Consider the following 24,994-nt stretch of genomic DNA (forward strand, 5'->3'; position numbering starts at 1 on the left):
CAAGGTGGGCTCTCTGCTTGTAATGGAGTTCTGCCGTGCTACAAGAAATGATGAGCAGAAGGATTTCAGGAAAACCTCGGAAGACTTACTGTGAAGTGAAACAAAGTAGAATGAGCAGAAGCAGAACACTGTACACAATAACAGTGATATTGTAGCACAATCAACGGGGAATGACTCAGCTCTGCTCAGCGATACAACGATCCAAGGCAACTCCAAAAACTTTATCATGAGAAGTCCTATCCACTCCCAGAGAAAGACGGATGGAGTTTGGACCCAGATTAAAGCATACTATGTTCACCTTGTTTTCTTCATGGTGTGTGTGTGTGTGTGTGTGTGTGTGTGTGTGTGTGTGTGTGTGATGTGTGACTTCTTCCACAACATGAGGAATATGGAAAAGTGTTTTTTATGATCGTATATGTATAACATTTCAAAATTATTTAGAGCCTCAGGGAAAGGGGAGGAGAAGAAGGGAAAGGGAGAATTGGGAACTCTTAGAAATTTAATGTTAGATATTGCTTTTTACTGTAATTGGGAAAAACCAAAATATTACTGAACAGAAAAAAAGAAAATAAACATATTAAGGGCTTTGAGATCTTGAAAAGAAAAGAGATAAGACCCTTGAACATTCCATTACTGATATCCAGATAAAACGATCAGAGTTGCTTTAGAGAAGTTGCTTTCAGGTGAAGAAACCTGTTCCATCACCCACTATAGATACTTCTCTAGTTAGCACTGACTTTCCACTCTCCTACAATGGCTTAGGTCCCCCGTTCTGTGTGCAGTGACAACTGCCATCCTGGATACCAGAAGACAATGAAAGAGGGCGAGCCCGTCTGCTGCTTCAGCTGTTCCCAGTGCCCGGAGGGAGAGATTTCCACTCCTACTGGTAGGTGTCCACAAGGGGCTTCCCTGGTGAGCCATCTGGCACAGGACCGTTTAAGGTTGGGTTCCTGGAGTGATATAGACCCAGAGTAACCTCACTGCCCAAGCAGTAGAACAGCCACCGCCATGGAAGGTCAGTCAGTATCTAACATGAAGCCACACCCCTGGGGATAGCGACTCACTGCCAGATCATGTACCTGACATCACTACTGTCCTTGTGGGACTGAGTCTAGAGAGAGGACATGAGAGTGTGCTGGCATCAGACTATGCCTGCCTCTCAATGGAAATGTTAAATTTTCAGCATTAGTATCCATCTAGGAAATCAGCCCGTGTTAAAATGAGGGTTTGATATGTTTGTGGATTATCTAGATTTAAGAAAAGGATGTTGAAAACGTTAATGATGTGTATTAAAGTTACAAGTAGGTCGGGCATACATTTGGTTTTAAAGCCAGTTGGGAAAATTTATTCTCACCCTACTGAACAAAGGCAGCTGGCTTCTAGGTATACTGGCAGGTGGATTTTGTGATATGGTAGAGCTGAGACAGCACAGAATGTCTGGTTCCTTTTTGAATAGAAAGTTCAGGAGCAGACGACCAAGGTAGGACTGGAGATGGAGATCCCAAGGGAAAGGGGTCAGTTCAGTTGAAAGGCAAAGGTGAGGATTAAGACCCAAAATGGGTGAATTCTAGTTAGAAGTCTGATATTGATGAGTGACTTGGAGATGGGCTGATTTAAGATGGAGGTGAGTAACTGGGAAGAAAATAATCTTATCAGAAAGGAAGGAATTTTGAAGAGAAATCTACTCTTGCATATTGTGAGTGAAAATGGAGAATGAAGGGATTGATTTTTACTGGAAGGGGTTTTTCAGATGCCAGCTCTGGAAAAAAGCTCACAGGTTGCCTGAACCAGGGTAGGAGGGATGTGTCCTGGGATTACAGAAGGGTCCATACGGACCAAGAACCACACAGACAATCTTTTAGAGTGGTGACAAAGTTTAATGGGTTGGGGTCTACAATTTATAGGGTAAATGACATAGGTAAAGAAATTAGGTAATTGTCATGCAGAGACAATAATAAGTACTGATTTACAAGATCAGGATAATGGATATGAATTACTTCAGTGATTCTCAAAAGGACTTTCTATAGGATAATTATTTGATATGTCAGTGTGGAACCATTGTAGTATACAGAATTGGGGTCATATAGTGTTTTTCTAGCTTTGGTTGAGTTCCAAAAGCTGTTAGGTTTTGGAATCTTGAGGAGGAAAGGCAGTTGACTGGATCTTCCGTAGAGGGAGGTGGTCAATGAGCGAGCTGCTTTGATTACCTAGCTTTAATATTGAAATTTAGCCTAGCTTTGATATATTTACTTAAGAAATTATTATTTTAGATAAACCCTTTATATCTTCCTTTCCTAATACCAACACTGCCTTCCCTCCCTTACCTTAGTGTCTGTGAAGTTAATAAGGAGAGTAATTAGAGAGGAGTTAAATCTGTGAAGAGTTATCTAATTGACAGCATTAGTTATAGTTAGTCAAATCATCATTTATTCCCTTTAGATAGCCATAGCATTTTGTAAAGTGAGTTTAAAGGCAGGTCCTTACTCAGACTCCATCTTTACTTCCCTTCCCCCACCTGAGGTTCCTGAGACAACTGATAGGGCTTTCCTTTGATCCACCTTCCTAACAAACATCCTTCAAACAAAATAAACCCTTTTGTGTTTCAATAGCCCTATTAGTGTAATTTGTCTGTTAGTTATCAAGAGGGAAGAAGAGGGAAAGAGACAACATACTCTGGGCTTAGAGGGAAGCTGGGGCATCCATCTTGAAGGAAGGTGTTACTTCAAAACAGGTCCCTTCCTGTGAAATTAACTAAAGCCTGTTTGTTAATTTCAGTCTAGTCTATTTCCCTCAGCTTGTGTTTGAGTCTAAGTCCCAGTCTGTAAGCCTGCTGTGTTTGTCTGTTTAGTTTAACTTCTCTTCTCCCTAAAAGATCTCTGTTTCCCTTCTGTGTTATACTCCTGACTTCAGTCCTATTATACCCTGAATCTCCTTTAATCCCAGCCTACCTGTAACCGAGATTACCCACTTAGCAAGTCTCCAACATCTTCCTTTCAATTCCCTTATCCCAAACACCTTTCCTCAAATTACCCACATAACACCATCTAACAGAGTTTCTCAGGGAAATGTTTGCTTTAGTGAGTAGAACAAGCCAAGAACAGCAAAGAAATTCTCAGGTGCTTTGGGTGAGATCATACATGCCTGGCTCTAGTTAGCTGATGGCTCTGATTTTATTGGGGTCCACTCTCACTACTGGGCGCTACATGGGGTGATTTTCATTCAAGGATAGGTGAGGAGGGAAGAGAATTCCTGTGGGTGGGAGAGATAATATTTACAACTGTTCACTCTTTTAGGGAATGCATTGGTTTGGCTTCTAAAGAATACCTGGTGACTGGAACCATTGTCAATGAAACATGCCAACCAAGGATGAGTAGAGAATTAATTTTAGAACTTTGCATTGCTGCTAGTAGAGAAGTCCATTACATTTGATTGTGCCACAGTGCATCACTCTCTATACAATGTTCTCCTGGTTCTGCTCCTTTCACTCTGCATCAGTTCCTGGAGGTCATTCCAGTTCACATGAAATTCCTCCAGTTTATTATTCCTTTGAGCAAATAGAATCCCATCACCAACAGATACCACAATTTGTTCAGTCATTCCCCTATTGAAGGGCATCCCCCAATTTTCCATTTTTTCACCACCACAAAAAGCACGGCTAAATATTTTTGTAAAAGTATTTTTCCTTATGATCTCTTTGGGGTATAAACCCAGCAGTGGTATAGCTGGATCAAAAGGCAGGCAGTCTTTTAGCACTCTTTGGGCATCATTCCAAATTGCCATCAAGAATGTTTGCATCAATTCACAACTCCACCAGCAATGTATTAATGTCCCAATTTTGCCACATCCCCTCCAACATTCACCACTTTGCAGTTAGCCAATATGATACGTGTGAGGTGGTACCTCAGAGTTGTTTTGATTTGCATTTCTCTAATTATAAGAGATTTAGAATACTTTTTCATGTGCTTATTGATAGTCTTGATTTACTTATCTGAAAATTGCCTATTTATATCCCTTGCCCATTTGTCAATTGGGAATGGCTTCATTTTTTGTACAATCGATTTAGCTCCTTATAAATTTGAAACCTTTGTCAGAGGTTTTGGTTATAAAGATTTTATTCCCAATGGTGTTGCTTCCCTTCTAATTTTGGTTGCATTGGTTTTGTTTGTACAAAACCTTTTTAATTTAATGTAATCAAAGTTATTTATTTTACATTTTGTAATTTTTTCTAACCCTTTCTTGGTCTTAAAATCTTTCCTTTCCCAAAGATCTGAGAGGTATACTATTCTGTGTTCAACAAATTTTCTTATAGTTTCCTTCTTTATATTCAAGTCATTCACCCATTCTGAACTTATCTTGGTGTAGGGTGTGAGATGTTGATCTAAACCAAATCTCTCCCATACTGTTTTCCAATTTTACCACCAATTTTTTTGTCAAATACTGGATTTTTGTCCCCAAAACTGGGATCTTTGGGTTTATCATAGACTGCCTATTCCACTGATCATCCCTTCTGTCTCTTAGCTATTACCATATTGTTTTGATGACCACTGCTTTATAGTACAGTTTAAGATCTGGTTCTGCTAGGACCCTATACTTCACTTTTTTTCATTATTTCCCTTGATACTCTTGGTCTTTTGTTCTTCCAAATGAACTTTGTTATAGTTTTTCTAATTCTGTAAAAAAGGTACTTGGTAGTTTGATAGGTATGGCACTGAATAAGTAAATTAATTTGGGTAGGATTATCATTTTTATTATGTTAGTTCATCCTACCCATGAGCAATTTATGTTTTTCCCATTTTTTAGATCTAGTTTTAATTGTGTGGAGAGCATTTGGTAGTTGTGTTCATATAATTCCTGTGTTTGTCTTGGCAACTAGAATCCTAAATATTTTATATTGTCTAGGGTGATTTTAAATGGAATTTCTCTTTCTAACTCTTACTGCTGGGATGTGTTAGAAATATATAGAAATGCTAATGATTTGTGTGAGTTTATTTTGTATCCTGCAACTTTACCAAAGTTATTGATTATTTCCACTATCTTTTTAGTTGATTCTCTAGGATTCTTTAAATAGACCATCATATCATCTGCAAAGAGTGATAGCTTGGTCTCCTCATTGCCTATTTTAATACCTGCAATTTCTTTTTCTTCTCTAATTGCTACCGCTAGTGTTTCTAGTACCATGTTAAATAATAGACATGATAATGCGCATCCTTGTTTCACTCCTGATCTTATTGGGAAGGCTTCTAATTTATCCCCTTTGCAAATGATGCTTGCTGATGGTTTTAAATATATATCATTTATTATTTTTAGGAAAGGCTCTTCTATCCTTATACTTTCTAGTGTTTTCAATAGGAATGGGTGTTGTATTTTGTCAAAGGCTTTTTTTTACATCTATTGAGATAATCATGTGGTTTTTGTTGGTTTGCTTGTTGATATGGTCAATTATGTGAATGGTTTTCCTAATATTGAACCATCCTTGCATTCCTGGTATAAATCCCACCTGATCTTAATGAATAACCTTTGTGTTCACTTTCTGGAGTCTTTTTGCTAGTATTCTATTTAACATTTTTGCATCTATGTTCATTAAGGGGATTGGTCTGTAGTTTCCTTTCTCTGTTTTTGATCTGCCTGGCTTTTGAATCAGTACCATATTTGTGTTATAAAAGGAATTTGGTAGCATGTCTTCTTTGCTTATTTTGTCAAATAGTTTGTATAGTACTGGAATTAGTTGTTCTTTGAATGTTTGATAGAATTCACTTGTGAATTCATCTGGCCCTGGGGTTTTTTCTTAGGGAGTTCTTTGATGTCTTGTTCAATATTTTTACTTAAGTATTCTATTTCTTTTTCTGTTAATCTAGACAATTTATATTTTTCTAAATATTCATCCATATCACCTTGATTGCTGTATTTATTGCCATATATTTGGGCAAAATGTTTTTTAATGATTGCTTTAATTTCCTCTTTGTTAGAGATGACATCTCCCTTTTCATCTTTGATACTGTTAATTTGGTTTTCTTCTTTCCTTTTTTGAATTAGATTAACCAGTACTTTGTCTATTTTATTTTTTCAAAGTGCCAGCTTCTAGTCTTATTCAATAGTTCTTTCACTTTAAGTTTTATGTATTTCTCCTTTAATTCTTAGGATTTTTAATTTAGTTTTCATGTGGGGATTTTTAATTTGTTCTTTTTCAAGTTTTTTTTAATTTGCATGCCCAATTAGTTGACCTCTGCCCTCCCTAATTTGTTGATATATGTACTCAAAGATATAAATTTCCCCCTGAATACTGCTTTGGCTGCATCCCGTAGATTTTGGTAGGGTGTCTCATCATCATTGTCATTCTCTTCAATGAAATTATTAATTGTTTCTATGATTTGTTCTTTAAGTAACTTATTTTGGAGAATCATATTATTTAATTTCCAATTAATTTTTGATTTGCCTCTCCATGTACCCTTACCAATTATTATTTTTATTGCTTTATGATCTGAAAAGGTTGCATTTATTATTTCTGCTCTTTTGCACTTGTTTGCCATGTTTTTATGCCCTACTACATGGTCAATCTTTGTGAATCTACTATATGCTTCTTAAAAGAATGTGTATTCCTTTTTGTCTGTATTTATGTGTCTCCACATGTCTATTAACTCTAATTTTTCTAAGGTTACATTCATATCTCTTACCTCTTTCTTATTTATTTTTTGTTTTGATTTATCTAGAGCTGATAGAGGCAGGTTCAGGTTTTCCACTAGTATAGTTTTACTATTTATTTTCCCCTTAAGTTCCACTAGTTTATCCTTTAGAATTCTGGATGCTACACCATTTGGTGCATACATGTTGAGTACTGATATTTCCTCATTGTCTATACTGCCTTTTATTGGGATACAATTACCTTCCTTTCTCTTGAAATCAGTTCTATTTTTACTTTGACTTTGTCAGATATCATGATTGAGACTCCTGCCTTCTTTTTTTCTCAGATGAAGTCCAATAGATTTTGCTCCAGCCTTTGACCTTTACCCTGTGTGTGTTACCTGCCTCATGTGTGTTTCTTGTAGACAACATATGGTAGGATTTTGGTTTATAATCCACTCTGCCATTTGCTTCCATTTTATGGGTGAGTTCATCCCATTCACATTCAGAGTTATGATTACCACCAGTGTATTCCCCAAATTTTTGATTTCCTCTCCTAGTCCTGTCCTTTCTTCTTTAATTATTTCCTTCTACACCAGTTGTTTGCTTTTAGTCAATCCCCCTAATCCCCACCCTTATTTTGCTTCCCTTTATGCCCCCTTCCTTTTTATTCCCCTCTTCTTATTTTCAGGGTCTATTAAATTCTCTCCCCCCTCTCTTTTCCTCTTTTTTTGTATTCCCCACCCTGCCCACCTTGGTTTTTCCCTCTCAACTTCCCTGTTGGGTAAGATATATCTTGATACCCTAATGGATCTAGATGCTCTTCTCTGTCAGAACTGATTCCACTGAGAGTAAAGTTTAAGTATTACCTATTAGCACTCTCTTCCTCTCCTTCTCATAATGGTATTCTTCCCCTCCTCCTCCCATGTGCCTCTTTGGGTGATATAGATTATCCTATTTTTTTATTTCTTGAAGTTTCTCTTGGATGCCATCTTCTATTCCCCTCCCTTTTCTTTTTTTGCATATCATCTTAAACCACTTAGTACCCCAACCTCTACCTATGAATAATTCTTCTAACTGCTATAATAATGAGTACAATTTTTGAGTTACAAATAACATTTTCCATAGAGAAATATAAACAATTTGACCTTATTAAAGCCCTTAAAGAAGAAAAAGGTTTTCCCCTCTCTTTCTCATTTACCTTTTCATGTTTCTCTTCATTTTTGTATTTGGATATCAAATTTTCCATTTAGTTCTGGTCTTTTCTTTACAAATACTTGGAAATCTTCTATTTCATTGGATGCCTATACTTTCCCCAGGAAGTATATGGTCAGTTTTAATTGGTAGGTGATCCTTGGTTGTAGACACAATTCTCTTCCCATTATGAATATCATATTTCAAATCATGTGGTCCTTTAGTGTGGAGGCTGCCATATCCTGTGCAATCCTGATTGGTGCTCCTTGATATCTGAATTGACTCTTTCTGGCTTCTCATAATATTTTCTCCTTAGCTTGGAAGCTTTCAAATTTGGCAATTACATTCCTGGGGATTGTCTTTTGAGGATTTAGTGTAGAGGGTGATCTATGGAGCCTTTCTTCTTCTTTTTTTTAATTTTAAACCCTTAACTTCTGTCTATTGACTTATAGGTGGAAGAGTGGTAAGGGTAGGCAATGGGGGTCAAGTGACTTGCCCAGGGTCACACAGCTGGGAAGTGTCTGAGGCCGGATTTGAACCTAGGACCTCCCGTCTCTAGGCCTGGCTCTCAATCCACTGAGCTACCCAGCTGCCCCCTCTATGGAGCCTTTCAATGTCTATTTTGCCCTCTTGTTGAAGAACATCAAGGCAGTTTTCTTGGATAATTTCTTATAGAATGATGTCAAATATGATGTTTATTTCTAGATTTTCAGGTAGACCAATGATTCTCAAATGGTCTCTTCTAGAACAGTTTTCCTGGTCAATCATCTTCTCAGCGTGATATTTCATATTTCCTTCTATTTGTCATTCTTTTGACTTTGCTTTATTAATTCTTACTGTCTTGTGAGATCATTAGCTTCTATTCTACTTGCCCAATTCTGGTTTTTAAAGACTGGTTTTCAGCTATGATCTTTTGATGTTCCTTTTTGGTTTAGTCTATCCTGTTTTTCATAGCTTCTATCTGTTTAATTCTAGTCTCCAATTTACTCATCATTTCATTTGATTTCTGGGCTTCTTTTTCCAAGTGGGAGTTTCTGTCTTTTAAACTGTTATTTTCTTTTTTAACTATTTCCCGCTTTTCTTGCCAAGTTTCTTCTTTATTTCTAATTTGGTTCATCATCTCAAATCTGAGCTCTTCAAGAGCTTGTGACAATTTCCATTTTTGGAAGGTTTGGATGTATTTACATGTTTCTCATCCTCTACTGTCTCCTCTGTAGTCTGGATTTTTCTCCATAAAAATTATCCAGGGTTAATGCCTTTCTCTTGTTCTTTTTGGTGGTTGTAGATTGTATTTCTTGGATGTTGGTGGCCATTGCTATGTTGGTTTTTCCTTCCCTTCCCAGCCAGAAGTCTGGGTGATGAGAGCAGGCTCTCTATGCATTGAACTACAGAGTGGTTTTTGCCCTGAGGCTTTTTTCAAGTCTCCATGGTGTCTGCTGCGTGCACCCCTCTCTGCCCTATTTATGCACCCAAGGTCCATGTTCCTCAGCCTCCTGGGGTCCCAAGTCTTGTTTCTCTCCAGGGTAAGTCTTTGGTGTTCTCAGTCAGCTCTGGAGAACCCAGAGATTTCCCCACACTCCCTCTGACTCTGGCGAGCTGGGTCTGACTTTGGTGTTGTAGGTGGAGTGTGGGGAGGGGTGATAAGCTCACACTTCAGTGGGAGTTATTTTATCCCCTTATAGTGTGAAAATGCCCAAATCCCACCTACCTTCAAGACTGCATCCTACAGTTGAACCCCTTTGCTCATCTGATTTTGGTTTTTTGTCCTTTTAAGGCACTTTATATTGTTTGGTGGAGAGGAGAGGAAGAGCCTTGCTTCTACTCTGAGGCCATCTTAACCCATGAAAAGAAGGAATTTGGGGAAAAGGTAAAGGGTCAGAGCGGAGAGACAGAAGTTTAATGGAATGCAGCAACACCAGGATGTGCAGAAGGCAATCTTGGAATCCTAGGAAAAGGGATCTGAGGGGGTTAATGGTCAACTGGGGGGAGAGTGAGGAGGCTGTGGAGAAGGACACAGCTTCTGGACTTGGCTCTCTCCTCAATCTAGTGTGAGATCTGTCCTACTCTCCTACTTTGGTTCTGGTTGTTCCTGTATGATCCCAGATAGCGAGTTGCTATCTACTGAATGCCCAAGAGAAGATAATACCAGTGAAATTGATCTGAACTACTTAGTTACCTCTGTATACTCAGTCTGCAGACTCTGGTGACTAGGTCCCTCCTGGCACTAGCCTCCTGATCCAGTGGCTAGCTCTGAACTTTCAATAAAAGACTATTTGGATGGAATCAGACTAGGGCAGGTAGACAGGAAGGTGGGAAATTTAGGCAGAGAGGCAGTTAGCATAGCTCCAACGTTGTTGTGGACCAAAGAGACCTTTTGCAAGGTCAGTGAGGCTGGGACAGGTAGAGACTTATTAGTGATAGGGAAACTCCAAGCCCTCTATCCTTACCCAATCCTAATTATCACCTGTAATAAACCTGTTGTTGCTGAGATCTAGTGGTCAGATTGTGTTTCTAAGAGTCTCGGGCCTGGGAGTAGCCATCTTGCTCTCTGTTCCTGGGAGGAGTCATCACCAATAAACTTGGGGTTTATCAACTTCATTTACTAGACAAAATTCAATCTTACACCCAGAAGTCCTTGATTGTAGTTCTGAAGAAAACTAAGGGTACTTGCTGAACTGCCTGTCAGGTTGATCACCATGGTTGTTCCAAGGAAGACAAGTCTACAAGAATATACCACCTTATTTAGTTCTGATGCTGAGTATCTTGTTCCATGGATTTGAAACCAGACAGAACAGCAGATGCAGAGCTTTCCCTTTGTTTCTAAAGCACAAAGAACTGACACAATTCTCCCAGAGAGGGTGTGGACTGTGCTAAGACTAATGCCCATATCTCCTGATTTCAATATAGAACTTTTTATATGAAGGCATATTGTTCAGTTCACATACCAGAATGAGGCATGGCAACCTACATCCTTAAAGGGAGTAACATACTTCAAAGGTGATTGTCCCAAGTATAAACCAAGAGCAAAGCAGAATCTGTAGCAGAGAGGGGGGCAGGCCTTGGAGTCCAGAAGACCTGGGGCTGAGTCCTGCCTCCAAATCCTGGCTATGTGTCCCAGGGAAAGACAATTAATCCCTCTGTGCCCAAAAAGCTTTCTACTACAGTTCTTAATCTTTTTTGTGTCATGACAATATGTGAAAATTATGAATTTCCTTTTAGAGTATTATTTTTTATTAAAAATGAAGGAAATCTTGAATTTCTTGTAAAAATTCATTTTAAAATTATGTGTTTTTGGGGGGCAAATTTATGAACCCTCTGAAATTCACCCACAATCCTCCTTGGGGATGTGCTGTCCCCAGGTCAAGAACCACTGTTCTAAGGCTATACTGTGCAGAAATGAAACCTCTCCACCTGCATTAATAAACAATGATATCATGCTTTAATGTCCACAGAGCACTTTACATTGGATCCTCCCAACTATCCTAGAGCACAGATGACATTTTCTCCATTTTACACATCAGGAAACAGACCCAGCAGAGGTTAAGTGACTTGCCTGGTTCCCCTCAGTTGGTTAAGGGCTGAGGCCAGATTTGAACTAAAGTCTTCCTGCTTCTTAGCTGCCTCCAAAAGCCCAGGTGACAGATGGCAGGGAGGTGGCTCAATGGACTGAGAGCCAGTCTCAGAAATGGGAAGTCCGAGGGTCAAATAGGGCCTTAGAAATTTCTAGCTGTATGATCCTGGGCAAGTTACGTCATCCTTGTTTCCTAGTCCTTACTGTTCTTCTGCCTTGGAACCAATGCACATTATTGATTCTGAGATGGAAGTTAAGGCTTTTTTAAAAACCCTTAACTTCTGTGTATTGGCTCATAGGTGGAAGAATGGTAAGGGTGGGCAGTGGGGGTTAGTGACTTTCCCAGGGTCATACAGCTGGGAAGTGTCTGAGGCCGGGTTTGAACCTAGGACCTCCCATCTCTAGGCCTGACTCTCAATCCACTGAGCTACCCAGCTGCCCCCAGTTAAGGCTTTTTTAAAAAGGCAAAAGAAAAACCAGAGGAGGTTTATTGTTCTGGTGAAATCACAGTTGATGTGAAAAAGCATAACATTTCCAATGCTCAGCTAGTGAGGACTAATAACTGACAGTGAAGAGTGTTTGATTATGAGAAGAAATAAGTTGTGCAGGGGGAAAGGAGGCAGAAGTAAGCTCTTCTCTGAACCTAGATGACTAAGTTTATGAGGGAATCCAGAGATAAGCACTGGGATTCTTTTCATTTACTTCAGTGAATGCAATGGCATGAATGAACTCTTGAAGCCTTGAAGAGTAAGTCGGTTTGATGACACTGCTTATTTGGCTGGTACCTTAGGTAAAGTTAATTAGAATACAAACTATCATCAGGGAAATATGTTGCACTATTTCTAGACTATGCAAGGGGCTCTAGCTTTTATTAGGCACCTATTATGTGCCAGATACTGAGTCAAGTTCTTGGGTTACAAAGAAAGGCAAAGACAGTTCCTGCAACCAAGGCACTCACCTTCTAATGGGAAGAGAATGAATGATTACCGAGGTAACTCCAGGATATAACATCCAGGAGAGTGGATGGGAGGCAATTTCAGGAGATCACTAGCAGCAGCCATGACTAGGAATGGCCTCCTGCAGAAAAGAGGATCTCAGTGGTATCTTTTGCTCTTCAGATACCGACCACTGTGTAAAGTGCCCAGAAGATGAGTATCCAAATAAGGACAGAGATCGCTGCTTTCCCAAGGTTGTGACTTTCCTGAATTTTACAGAGTCTTTGGGGATGAGTCTGGCATTCATAGCTGTTTCCTTCTCTCTTCTGACAGTCCTGGTCCTTGGGGTGTTTGTGAAGTTTCGAGACACCCCCATAGTCAAGGCCAATAACAGGACTCTCAGCTACATTCTCCTCATCTCTCTCACCTTCTGTTTCCTCTGCTCCTTGCTCTTCATTGGCCGTCCCACTGCAATCTCCTGCCTCCTCCGACAAACAACATTTGGAGTTGTCTTCACTGTGGCTGTGGCCTGTATTTTGGCAAAAACCATCATGGTGGTTCTGGCTTTCAAGGTTACAAGACCAGGAAGCAGAATTAGGATGTGGGTGCAATCTGGGATGTCCAACTCTGTGGTCCTCCTTTGCTCTGGGATTCAAGTGATTCTCTGTGGCATCTGGCTAGGAACTTCTCCCCCCTTCCTAGACACCGACCCATACTCTGAACCTGGCCACATCATCATTCAATGTAATGAGGGCTCTGATGTTGCCTTCTATTGTGTCCTGGGATACACGGGTGTCCTAGCTCTAGGGAGTTTCACAGTGGCTTTCCTGGCCAGAAACCTGCCTGACACCTTCAATGAAACCAAGTTCATCACTTTCAGCATGCTGGTGTTCTGCAGTGTGTGGGTCTCCTTCCTGCCCACATACCAGAGCACCAAGGGCAAAGCCATGGTGGTGGTGGAGATCTTCTCCATCTTAGCCTCCAGTTCTGGGCTCCTGGGCTGCATCTTTATTCCCAAGTGTTATGTGATTCTGCTGAGGCCAGAAAGGAACACCTATGACGAGATAAAGAAAAAGGTGGATTCCAAGGGCAGGAATTATTCTAGGACATTGCCTCAGGATTCCCACCAGAGATAGGAAAGATTTAAATAACAACCCACATTGGCAAGGGATACCTATATTTAATCCTCTTATTGATATGTGAATTACAAAGCATTCTTTTTCTAATTCCTCCCTAATATTGTCAGACACAATGTTTAACAAAGAGCTCTCTGAAGATGCACCACAGCTTTTTCATTCATCTGTTTCATTGCCATTTCCTCCATCACTTCCTTAATCTAGAGAATCAACAAAACAAGAAAACCATCCATTTTTGTAGCAGTTTCATTTCGATGATATGATTTTCACATTGAAAATTTAATGATTAACACTGAAACTGTTATGGACTGATTTTAGCACAACCCTCACTGCTGCTACCACCTTACAGAGTCCTTCACCTAATGTTCTAAGGCCATAATTGAGCACTTCTGATTCTCCTAGCATGAAATCTATGGCAATATCACCTTTCTCTTCTTCAAATCCCAGCTATCCCCAGACCCCTCAGTCTGGATCACTGAATCGCCCTCCTCTATCTTCATTAAGATTCTGGAAATTTGTCTTCTGCACTGCATTGTTCAGTGCATTTTATCAATGTCTTGGATAAATGCAAAGAAGACATCTTTATTAATTCTTCAGATAACACAAGCTAGCACAAGATAGTTAATACAGCTAGCCCACATTTGGCTGGGATACCTATATTTAATCCTCTTGTTGATATATGAATTTCAAAGCATTCTTTTTTCTAATTCCTCATATGTTGTGATACAGTCCTCAGGTTGCTAAAATATCTTTATTGGATTGAACATTAGGTACAATTGAATCAAATGAAATTTAATAGGGATAAAATTAAGTTATTACATATTTATTTAAAATACACTTCATAAATATACTATGAGAAAAATAGCAACATATTGCAATTTTTCAGATAGGATTGGAGATTGTTAATGGAAAAACAAATATCTTTATGGGACAATTTAAAGATTTAGTAGCCAGGCAAGGTAATGTGATCTAAGGCTGCATTAATAATTATATGTTCAGAATCAGGGAAGTGACAGGACCACTATATACTCTCTCTGGTCCTACTATAGCTGGTCCACTGTGTTCAGTTCTGGGCACTATCTTGGAAGAAACACATGAAAAAATTGAAAGCATGAAGAACGGGACAAATACATGTCAAACATGTCAAAGAGTCTTCAGTTCATGCCATTTATGAGTCAGTTGTCTATTAACCAATCAATATGGATTTATTAAGCAACTACTATATGCCTAACACTATATAAATACATTTAAGGGAATGAATCCTGATGGCAAGATGTGGGAAGCCAATAAGAGAATAGATAAAAATATGAGACCCCTCTTTTGACACCTCTTATGATCCATACCTTTTCTTATTGGAGAAACATTATAGACTTATTGAAAAGCTTTGAGTCCTTAGTAGACCAGCAACTACTGAGTTAAAAATTTCTCTCCTTGATAATTAAGAAGCCTGAACTCTAAAAAATATAGTCAAGGCTGGACATAGACAAAGATAGAGATAAGACTGAAGCTAGACTTTATCTGACCAGGTCCAAATCTGTAAATCAAGGCAGAACGCAATTAGTAAACATCTCTATGAAATATATTTCTGCTCCCAGAATTAACCCCTACTAATTGATGGTTGGAATTTGGCACTTGCCCTTGTACCCATCTCTCTACTTTTTAGACTTTAATGGGTTGTGTATGATTTGTAACTCCTTCACAGCTGTGACTCTTTCTTTGTGTTCTTTGTTTGAAACCAGTATAAAATAAAGTCCAAATCCCATAGCGTTAGATCAGCATGGGCTAACCACTGGTTTGGTTGTTCTCATTTTCTTTTTCCTGTCTTAACAATCCGATGCCACTAATGTCACTCGGGACCCCAAAACCATATAGGGAGTTGGCTCTCTATAGCAAGAACCCTAATTTCTAATGGGGGAGAGATTGCATATTGTTATAATAAAAACGATACTCCTATCTATTAGATGTAGATGTAGATGAAGTACAGAGAGAGGATAGGATGACACCTCTCTCCTTTATAACAGTTGCCCAGGCAGGATCCTTTAGGTCAATGGATGGTATCCCTTCAGGACCCACCTGGGGTTAATTGATATTATTATATTGGGCTCTTTAGCTTGGTAATGTTGGTATCTGACTGCGTCTCTCCCTTCCCAAAGAAGCTTTGAATAACTACTTCAGGAAGGTACTTTAAAACTTTGATTGTATTTAACAAAGGAGGATAATGGGATTGGATAGAGGTATTGGAGACCCTAACTTAAAATGATAATGATGAATCTCTAAACTGCAGGCAAATGAAGGAATTAAGATGATAGCTTCCTCTGGTACAGCCTGGCCAGAGCCACACCAGAGCAGGCAAACTGCTGTATAATCTTCCAGCTTCTTCTTCACTAGATGATAAGCCTAACCAGTTTGAGATATCCACCCCTTTCCACCCTCTTCTTCTTCTCTGGCCCACTTCCCAGATCCCTCCTGGGCCCTGGGACACCTCGATGACTAAGATGATTGAATTCCTAATTTCTAGGGGCAGTAGAATCATAGATCATGGTCTGGTACAGGTTGTTGATGGTACAGGAACAAACAGGAGGAGCTTGCAGGGTTGAGTTTGCAAGTCTCAATCCCACAAAGACCAGGATCCATTGATCTCCAGTCTCAGGGAAAAGTAAGAACCAAGAACCCCTGCCAGAGCTGCCAGGTGGTTTTATACCCCCTCCCCCCTGAGGGCCAACTGCCCTCTCCTGTCCGGATGCCTCTCTGGGAACATTCCGACATCCAATTTATCCACCTGTCAATCACAGTGTGAACTCCTAGCTCCCAGAGATTCAATATAACAGTATAGACACATACCTCCCCCACCCCATACACACATGCACAGATAGACAACCAAGACAGAGAAAAAGAGAGAATAAATATAAGGAAAATTAATTTCACATATTTTAATATGAGGAAGTTTAGAAAAGATTGTGCCAATAGTTATATAAGTGAGTAACAGCTCCAGGGAGAAGGAAATAAAATAGACAGGTAGATTGAAAGATCAACAGATAGAAGGAAAGACTGATACATGGATACATGGGTTTTAAAAAAATAAAAAAATAAAAAAAATTGTGGTAACTTTCTTAGACCAGTTTTTTTTCCTTTGAACTTGGCCTTGGAGGAGCTCTGGCTTGGGATCTCAGACTGCTCTTGGACTGCCACGTGGGTGAGTAAATAGGCTGACTCCTTTCCTGGCTTTTCTAGAGGTCCTATCCTCCAGAGAGGCCCCTCATCTTGGAGGAGGCCTCGTGGCTAGAACCCTTGTTTAATTTACCTATGGGCCCCCTTTTGCTGGGGCCTCTGAAGCCCTGCCTAGTTTGGACCAGGTTGGAGTAATTATCTACCCTTTCTCACTTCTCTACTTTTATTCTTTCTCCCTGTTTTATAAATAAACTACTAAAAAAGTCATTCTGACTTGAGTAATAATTTAGGTGACCACACTCTTATAAATTTAGTCCAACTTTTTTATTTTAACCCTTACCCAGGGAAGAGAAAAACCAGCATTCCTCCTAGGGCAAAAACCACCCAGAGACCATTGGCAGTCTAGAAAAACCAACTGACACTCAGGCTACCCAGAATTCCAACAGGCCCTCTACCCAATATTCTCTCTGGCCTTAAAAAGACCTTACACAGTTTTCTTTACTCTGTCCTTTGCTGCACACACACACACACACACACACACACACACACACACACACACACACACATATATATCTGGGAGCTCATTATTCAGACCCTCCCTTGACCATCTCAACACATCTTTAATTAGTGATAACAAATTAAGTGGTGGTCCTTTAGACCCTCGGCCATTCACCAAACTGACAGGTGAGATTTTGCATGTCTGCAGGAAAGTATTACAGAATTTTTCCTATAAGCCCAAGTCTATGATTCCTCAGAACAAAGAAAATGCAAAAATCTAGAGTGAATGGAGCCAGTCTCCCTAATATAGACTTTATAATCCAGGGTTGATCTTGATATAAAAATAATTCAATATAAAAAAATAAATTCTCACAACTAATAAAATGAATGTAGACATGATTTGAAGGAGAGCAGTAATTTGGGGAAAATTTTATAGACTTTCTCAAAAAGAGTTCTTATAGCTAATATAGAGGGAACTTTGTCAAATATATAAGAATATCGCCATCCCTCAATTGGGAAATGGGCAAAATATATGAATAGATTATTTTTAGGTGAAGAGATCAAAGCTATATATAATTATGTAAAAATGCTTTTATTCATTATTGATTAGAGGAATGCAATCAAAACAACTCTGAGACATCATTTCACACCTATCAGATTGGCTAAAATGGCCAAATGACAATTGTTAGAGGGACGTGGAAAAAAGGGACACTAATAAAGTTGGTGGAACTGTGAACTGGCCCAGCCATTTTGAATAGCAATTTTGAATATACTCAAAGAGTTACAAATCCGTATATAGATTTTGATCCAGCAATACCAGTATTAGATTTATTTCTTAAGGTGATCAGGGAAAAAGGAAAAGAACTTATATGTTCTAAAATACTTCTAGTAGCTCTCTCTGGTGGTAAAGAACTGGAAATTGAATGGATGCCCATCCATTGGGGAATGGCTAAGAAATGTGATGGAATAGTACTGCACAATAAGAAATGAGAAGCGGATTAATTTTGGAAAAAACAAGGAAAGACCTACCTGAAATTATGAAGAATGAAATGAGTAAAACCAAGAGAACACTATATACAGTCTAAGAAATATTGTTTGAAGAATGATTTGTACATGTCCACCTCCAGAGAAAGAAATGATGAATAAAAGTAATGTATAACTTTCCATATACATACATCTTTTTGCCAAATGATGCTTTCTCTAATGGGGGAGGGCAGGGAAAGGAAGGAGGAAGTTAACTGGGAATTTTAATGTAACAAACAAATAAATAAATTTAAGATAAAAAAATGAACATCGAGTGTCCTATGAATCATTGCCTTGGAGCAGCCCAGGTAAGGCTGTGGAAAGAGGGCTGGCTCTAGAGCTTCAAATCCTGTCTCAGACACCTTTTTCAATCAATCATTACATATTTAAAAACATTTTAAGAGCCGGGGGCTGGGCTAAACTCGGGAGCTACAAAGAGGAAAAAAGGGAGTCTCTGCACTTTGAGAGCTTATAATCTAGTGAGGGGGAAATGGAAAGGAAGCTGAAAGACAGGGAGGGAAGCACCCAACTAGAGGCAGGGTGGAGAAATCAGAGAAGGAGAGAGTAGTGATGAGGTGGAGCCATCCTGGACTCCTTCAGGATACCCAAGTCCAAGCTGTTGCCAAAGCCTTTGATTTCAGCTTTGGCGCATCTCTGGAATACGGCCCCTCCTGGCCTTCTGCCCGGGCGGGGCCTCTAGGTGGCTGCCCCAAACCTCTCCCCGCTTTAGTCTATCCCCGATTCATCCACCCAAGTGGTTTTCCAGAAAAGTGGCTCCGAGCCTCTCCTCTGCCTGCCCAGTGATCTCCAGGGGCTCTCGGTGTCTGTTTGGCGTTAAAAACCCTCCCGTATCTGCCGCCGCCTCTTCATCCCGGCTTCTTCCGCTCCTCCTCAGCACAGAGCCGGCCCTCTGGCCTCCTCACTGTTCTAGGAACTCAGCACTCCGGATAGCCTCTCAGGCTCTCCCTCTCCTCCTCTCTGGATCGCCTCGACTACCCTCTGAAGCCCTCTTGGCTCCAGCGCCTGCCCTCCGGTCAGTGTTTCTTATTTGTTCTGTCATGGCCAGTGAGGTGGCCCGGAGGTTAAGCAGCACGACTGGAGCGAGGAAAGGTCGAGTTCGAATCCTGCCTCGGACACTTCTCTCTGTGTGACCCCTGTTTGCCTGTTTGTCCATCTGTGTGGTGGCTTTCCATTTACAGCCAAGAGAGATTATCCTTACAGCATGCAAATCAAAAAACTAGAAAGAAAACCAATTAAAAATCTCCAGATAAAAACTAAATTAGAGATCCTAAAAATTAAAGGAGAAATTAATAAAAATGAAAGTAAAAGAACTATTGGATTAATAAATAAGACTAGAAGCTGGTACTTTGAAAAAACAAATAAAGTAGACAAAGTACTGGTCAATCTAATAAAAAAAGGAAAGAAGAAAACCAAATTGACAGTATCAAAGATGAAAAGGGACACCTCACTTCTAATGAAGAGGAAATTAAGGCAATCATTAAAAACTATTTTGCCCAATTACATGGCAATAAATATAGCAATCTAGGTGATATGGATGAATATTTACAAAAATATAAATTAATTTTGTTTATTTCTGAATTTTCAGGTAGACCAATGATTCTCAAATTGTCTCTTGTAGGCCTTTTTTCTTGGTCAGTCATTTTCTCAGTGAGATATTTCATGTTTCCTTCTATTTTGTCAGTCTTTTGACTTTGCTTTGCCCAATTCTAGTCTTTAAAAACTGGTTTTTGGCTATAATCTTTTGATTTTCCTTTTCAGTCTTGTCTATCTTGCTTTTCATGGCTTCCAGCAGGTCATTTCTGGTCTTCAGTTTGCTTATTATTTAATTTGATTTCTGAACCTCAATTTCCAAGTGCGAAATTTTGTCTTTTAAACTGTTATTTTCTTTTTGAACTATTTCCCACTTTTCTTGCCAAATCTCTTCCACCTTTCTCATGATCTCAGATTTGAAATCATCAAGAGCTTGTGACCAATTTCCATTTTTTGGGGAAGGTTTGGATGTGTTTACTCGTTTGTCCTACTCTGCTGTTTCTTCTGGATTTTTTCTCCATAAAAATTATCCAAGGTCAGCGCCTTTCTCTTGTTCTTCCTGGTGGTTGAAGGTTGTATTTCATTGCTGGCCATCACTACTCTGGTTTTTCCTTCCCAGTCTGAGTGAGGAGGGCAGGTTCTCTGTGTATGGAGCTACAGAGCAGTCTTTGTCTTCTATGTTCTCTTTGCCTGAAGACCCAGAGCAAGGTTCCAGGTCAATCCATCTGGAATAAATTTAAATCAATTTTCCCCATGTTGTTACATGGCACCTTGGCCCCCAAATTTGCCACATGACTTGTGGTATAGGGTAGGAGAGGGGAATAACTCGAGCTATGCTAATCCTTGCACAAAACAGACTTTCCTTCTGCGAATTCTCACCTCACTCTCCTGTTGACCATCTTACAATAAAATTAGATAGCTCAAGAACAACTCAGAAGCACAGGTTTTCCCTACTGTACTGGGGGATTTGCTCATAGTGACCCAGTCCTTCAACCCTGCTGCTCAGCCCATGAGACTTCAGGAATGATCTTTAACCTTGATGTGCCAAGAAATAGTAATATGTAATGCTCAGTTGAGACCTCATTTTCTGCAAAATCAAAAGGACTCATGCTCAGGAGCTGTTGCCCTTAAAAAATGTATGTATACAAAAAGGCCAATTGATTGGTTCACATTTCAGTCTGTAAAATTGGAATTTGGGAGACGCCATTTAAAAGTATATATATTTTTTCTGTGGAGGTTTTTATGTATTTATTTTAAAGAATTGTTGTCTTAAAGGATAAGCTTTATATATTTTATTGTGAAGAATTGTTGTCATATATATATATATAAGTCTATGTTTTAGCCTCTTTTATCAGAAGGGTCCAGAATTCTTAAGGATAATTTAGACCAGAAGGTTGTTTTTTTTAAATATCAGATTTTGCTATGGAAGCAATAACAGAATTTGTTGAGAAAGCTCTTAGCGAAGATTTACAAGTTGTAACAAATATATGATTTTTTTAAACATTACTGTTTATTGTTTTAAAATGTGTTCTTAGAAATTATGGTACTCTATTTGAATGTGCATTGCGAATCTGCTATTTTGTAAAACCCACTTTCTCTCACAGAAAGTCTCATTTTTGGGTAACAAAACCCTTCTAGTTCTAAGCTATATATATATTTTTGATTTTTAAAACATTCTTTTTTTAATTAGAGCAATTGATTTTTCCTTTTTCTCATCTTGTACTGGAAGTACATATATAATCATTATTTATCCTTTTTCTGATTCTACAGCGATATAAGCTTAATGCAAATACCTGAGCTTATAGGACTGTGATTTAAATGCCTCTCTGATTCCAGAAGGGAACATAAAGCCGTTAATAGTGCTAAGAAAGCATATGGTCAGAGACTTGACTAAAAGATCTGCATGGATTGCAGAGTTCTATGCCAATACTTTAGGGCTTGGAAATTGGGGTTTGAGTCTGGAGTCCTAGTCTTTTCTAAAACTTTAGAGGACGTAGGTCCCCTCAACTTAGATTCCTAGGCCAGCACCTAAGATTGGTTATTTATTTGGCTCACTTCCCTGAAAAGCTGATGGTAAATCAGATCAGAGAGAGATGTTTCCCTTGGGTCCTGGCCCTGAATGGGTAATTTCAAACTGCTGAAATTACTTTAATTACTCCTTGATTCAAAGGTCTAAGTTTATTTTCCCTACATTTTTTGCACATTTTACATTTCATTCACAAGTTAATTTTTTTCCTTTTTTTCCTTGAATTCTATTCTTTTTATTTTGCCAATTAATTTCATACAACCCCCGTGACTCAGCCACTCATCCTTAGCTGATTTGAGGTACCCTTTTTTAAAAAAAAGGTGTGTTTAGAATTTCCCTCAGGGGGATGGGATGTATGTTAAGTTTTTATAATTCGATAATGTAAAAAATATATGTATATTTAAACCTTTTAGGAGTAATTTCAGGGGGAATTGTATAATTCTTAGAAGAAAATGTATGTTTTGTAATCTATAATGTAAAGTTTAAATTCTTTTGAAAATAATTTCAGGATAAGGATCTTGCCATCTCCCCAGAATCCAGATGGATGAACCTATTTGGTGAAGACACCATGAAGATGCCTGAAAAGCCTTCACTGTACCATGAAGACCAAATTTGAACCTTGGGGTGCAGTTAATTGAATTTATGGGGAGTTGGAATTGAGTTGTATATATTGTTTTAATTATACACTAATATACCAATAGGGGACTGCCCCCAAATTGTTTTTTTGTCAATGCAGCTAGTTTTATCTATTTGTTCATCTATTTCTTTTATCCCCCAAATTCCTAAAATTTTAGAAGTTGTCTATGTTTACGGATCCAGCGAAGAAAAAAGACCAACCTTTTTTTTTTTTTTTGCCAGATCCCAGGGGGAATTGTAGAATTGGAATTTGGGAGACGCCATTTAAAAGTATATATATATTTTCTATGGACATGTGGGGACCTTAAAAACTACATTTCCTGTGGTCCAACGGGTTTCCTGTTTTGGATTATGTATTCAAGGTGAGGGACTGTTTAAAATAGGGGGAAGTGACTTTGAACTTCCTCTTTAGCTACCTGAGAGTGCGGAGGTGACAATAATGGCTGGGGCGGCAGTTTTGAATTCTTACCAGCTCATGGTCTAATAAATTTATCTCTATCAGCATGGCTTTAATTAAAATACTAATTTCTATAATTATAGCAGCCTTTATTATTTTTAATTATAACAATTCTCTTCCTAGTGGCTTTGAGCAAGGAGGTTGACTTTGAACTTCCAGGTGGGAAGAGTTGCAAGCTAATCAAATTCTCCCTCCTCACTGCCATGTGTTTCTGAGTATATGGTGCCTCCATTTCTTTCCTGGCCTCAGATGAATGAGTATTCAGAGATGGGAGTACTCAGGGGACCATGTGAGTTCAGGGGATCCTGATGTCCATCAAAGGTCTCATCAGTTGATGGAGTCAACAAAAGTGTCTACCAGAGCTGATAACATCACCCTTAGGAGGAACAAAGTGACTGAAAGGAATGTATTCAGGCAGGAGCCTTGTGAAGATTACAAAGCCTGGAGAGATTTTGGGGTGTCATCGAAGTCTCCTAATCCAACCAAAGACAAGTCAGATGAGGAGCCATCATAATAGCTGGGTAATTTTCACACCCCAGGTAAGTGGTGGGACAAGTCATCTATCCCCACACCATGACCTATGTCCTCTTCATAAAGATAGCTCAAAGGGTGGAAATAACTCCCAGGACCAGGGATACTATATGGTACATTGGCTCCATCTGTTCAACACTACATATGTGTCTTATTATGGTTGTATGTTGCCTGAACCTATTCTCCTTAGGGATCTTGTGTGAGCAAGAAGAGAGTGAAGACATAATTTTAGGAGGCTGCTTTCTATTTGTTATACATTCTGATGAAATCTCTTTCAGAAAGGAAAGGGATGGCCACTGGTCAATTAATATTGGGGAATCCCTGAGTGGGGCTTTATGAGTAACAGGCCTGGAAAGCTACAAGGTGCTCCTGGCTGTCCCCCTCAGAATCAATAGCATGTTCCATCCTGGAGCCCCCAAAACGAATGGAAGTTGGAGTGCCCACAAAGGGAGTCTCATCGTGTTCTCTCTGGGTTGGCTCCAGGCAACCCAGATATGCAGAGGTGAGTTTCCTCCTTGAGTGCCTAGAAGCAGCCTCTGCACATCCACATTCCCACCTTCTCCATTGTGGCAACAACCAGGCATCTCCTAACACCAAGAGGCCATATTTGTGCCCTTTGGAGCTGCCCCTGGAGCAATGGCGTTTGGCACTCCAAGTGCACGGCCCAATGAGCTGCTCTGAGTTACTGTGGCGAGGAGAGGACTCCGGGATTCCGAGGAGATGGCTGAAGGACAGGATGGCCTGAGAGCAGACTGGGGGAGATCCAGGGATTGTCTGTGCTTCTCTGTCCCCTTGCTGTGTGCCTCCTCCCTGACATTGGGTGGTGGTGAGGCTCTACCACATGTGCACCTCTGCACGCTGTCACAGCTGATTAATCAAACCATAGCTAGAGTTGGCAGGTGATACTGGGCAGTCATGGAGGCCCCCTTCCTGGTAGTTGCTTCCTGAGGGGCCCAACAGGCTGGATCCCGTCTCATCTCCCACATACGTGAGCCTTTAACAGTGTCCCTCCGAGTCACTTGGTCCCAATGAGTCTGGTCTGAAGAAGCAGGAAGAGAGCCTCCAGCCTCCCAGGGTGGGAAAGGGGGGTGGGTGGAGGAAGAAGAGAGCCTGGAAGGAGTCCAGACCCAGCTCTGGAGCCTCAGGGAGCAGAACATCTACATCAGGGCCTTGACTTCTCTCTTTCTGATGCTGCTCACTCTCTGCCGAGGTGGCGAGTTTGGGGGGAATGAGGGGAGAGATGGGATTAAGCCAGGGGGCTCTGCAGTGATGCCTCTGATTTGTCTGTCTGTCCTCTTGTTATCAGGGGTCATTTCTGTGATATTGGAAATTTGGGAGTCCTTGAACTAATTTTGATTTCCCTGCTCTAAACTTCCTGTGGACATTTAGGGCTCTTAAAACTACATTTCCATGATTTCTCTTGCGTAATACAGGTGGGCAGGAAGTGTAATTACATAAACAAAGATATAAAAACTCAGGACAGGATTGGTACTTCCTCTTTTCCTGCTGAAGCAGCCAGGTGGAAAGTATGGCACAGCATTTGAATGAGCTCTTATCAAGGACGTGGCTTTAATTATCAATATGGCTTTCAATAAAACCCTAATATATATATATATATATATATATATATATATATATATATATATATAT

At 39.7% G+C, this 24,994-nt stretch overlaps 1 protein-coding gene across 1 annotated transcript in view; it reads left to right on the forward strand.

Annotated features, from left to right (window-relative positions):
• The window catches only part of LOC123230542 (zinc finger protein 420-like), a 133,463-nt gene that overhangs the window by 45,245 nt on the left and 63,224 nt on the right, over positions 1–24,994 (forward strand). The window contains exon 4 of the mRNA XM_044656675.1: positions 8,129–8,135. Within this exon, the coding sequence (XP_044512610.1) occupies positions 8,129–8,135 (7 nt within the window). The remainder of the gene's footprint in view (positions 1–8,128; positions 8,136–24,994) is intronic.

This window comes from Gracilinanus agilis, chromosome 1, assembly GCF_016433145.1.
Source record: "Gracilinanus agilis isolate LMUSP501 chromosome 1, AgileGrace, whole genome shotgun sequence".
Taxonomy (NCBI): Eukaryota; Metazoa; Chordata; class Mammalia; order Didelphimorphia; family Didelphidae; genus Gracilinanus; species Gracilinanus agilis.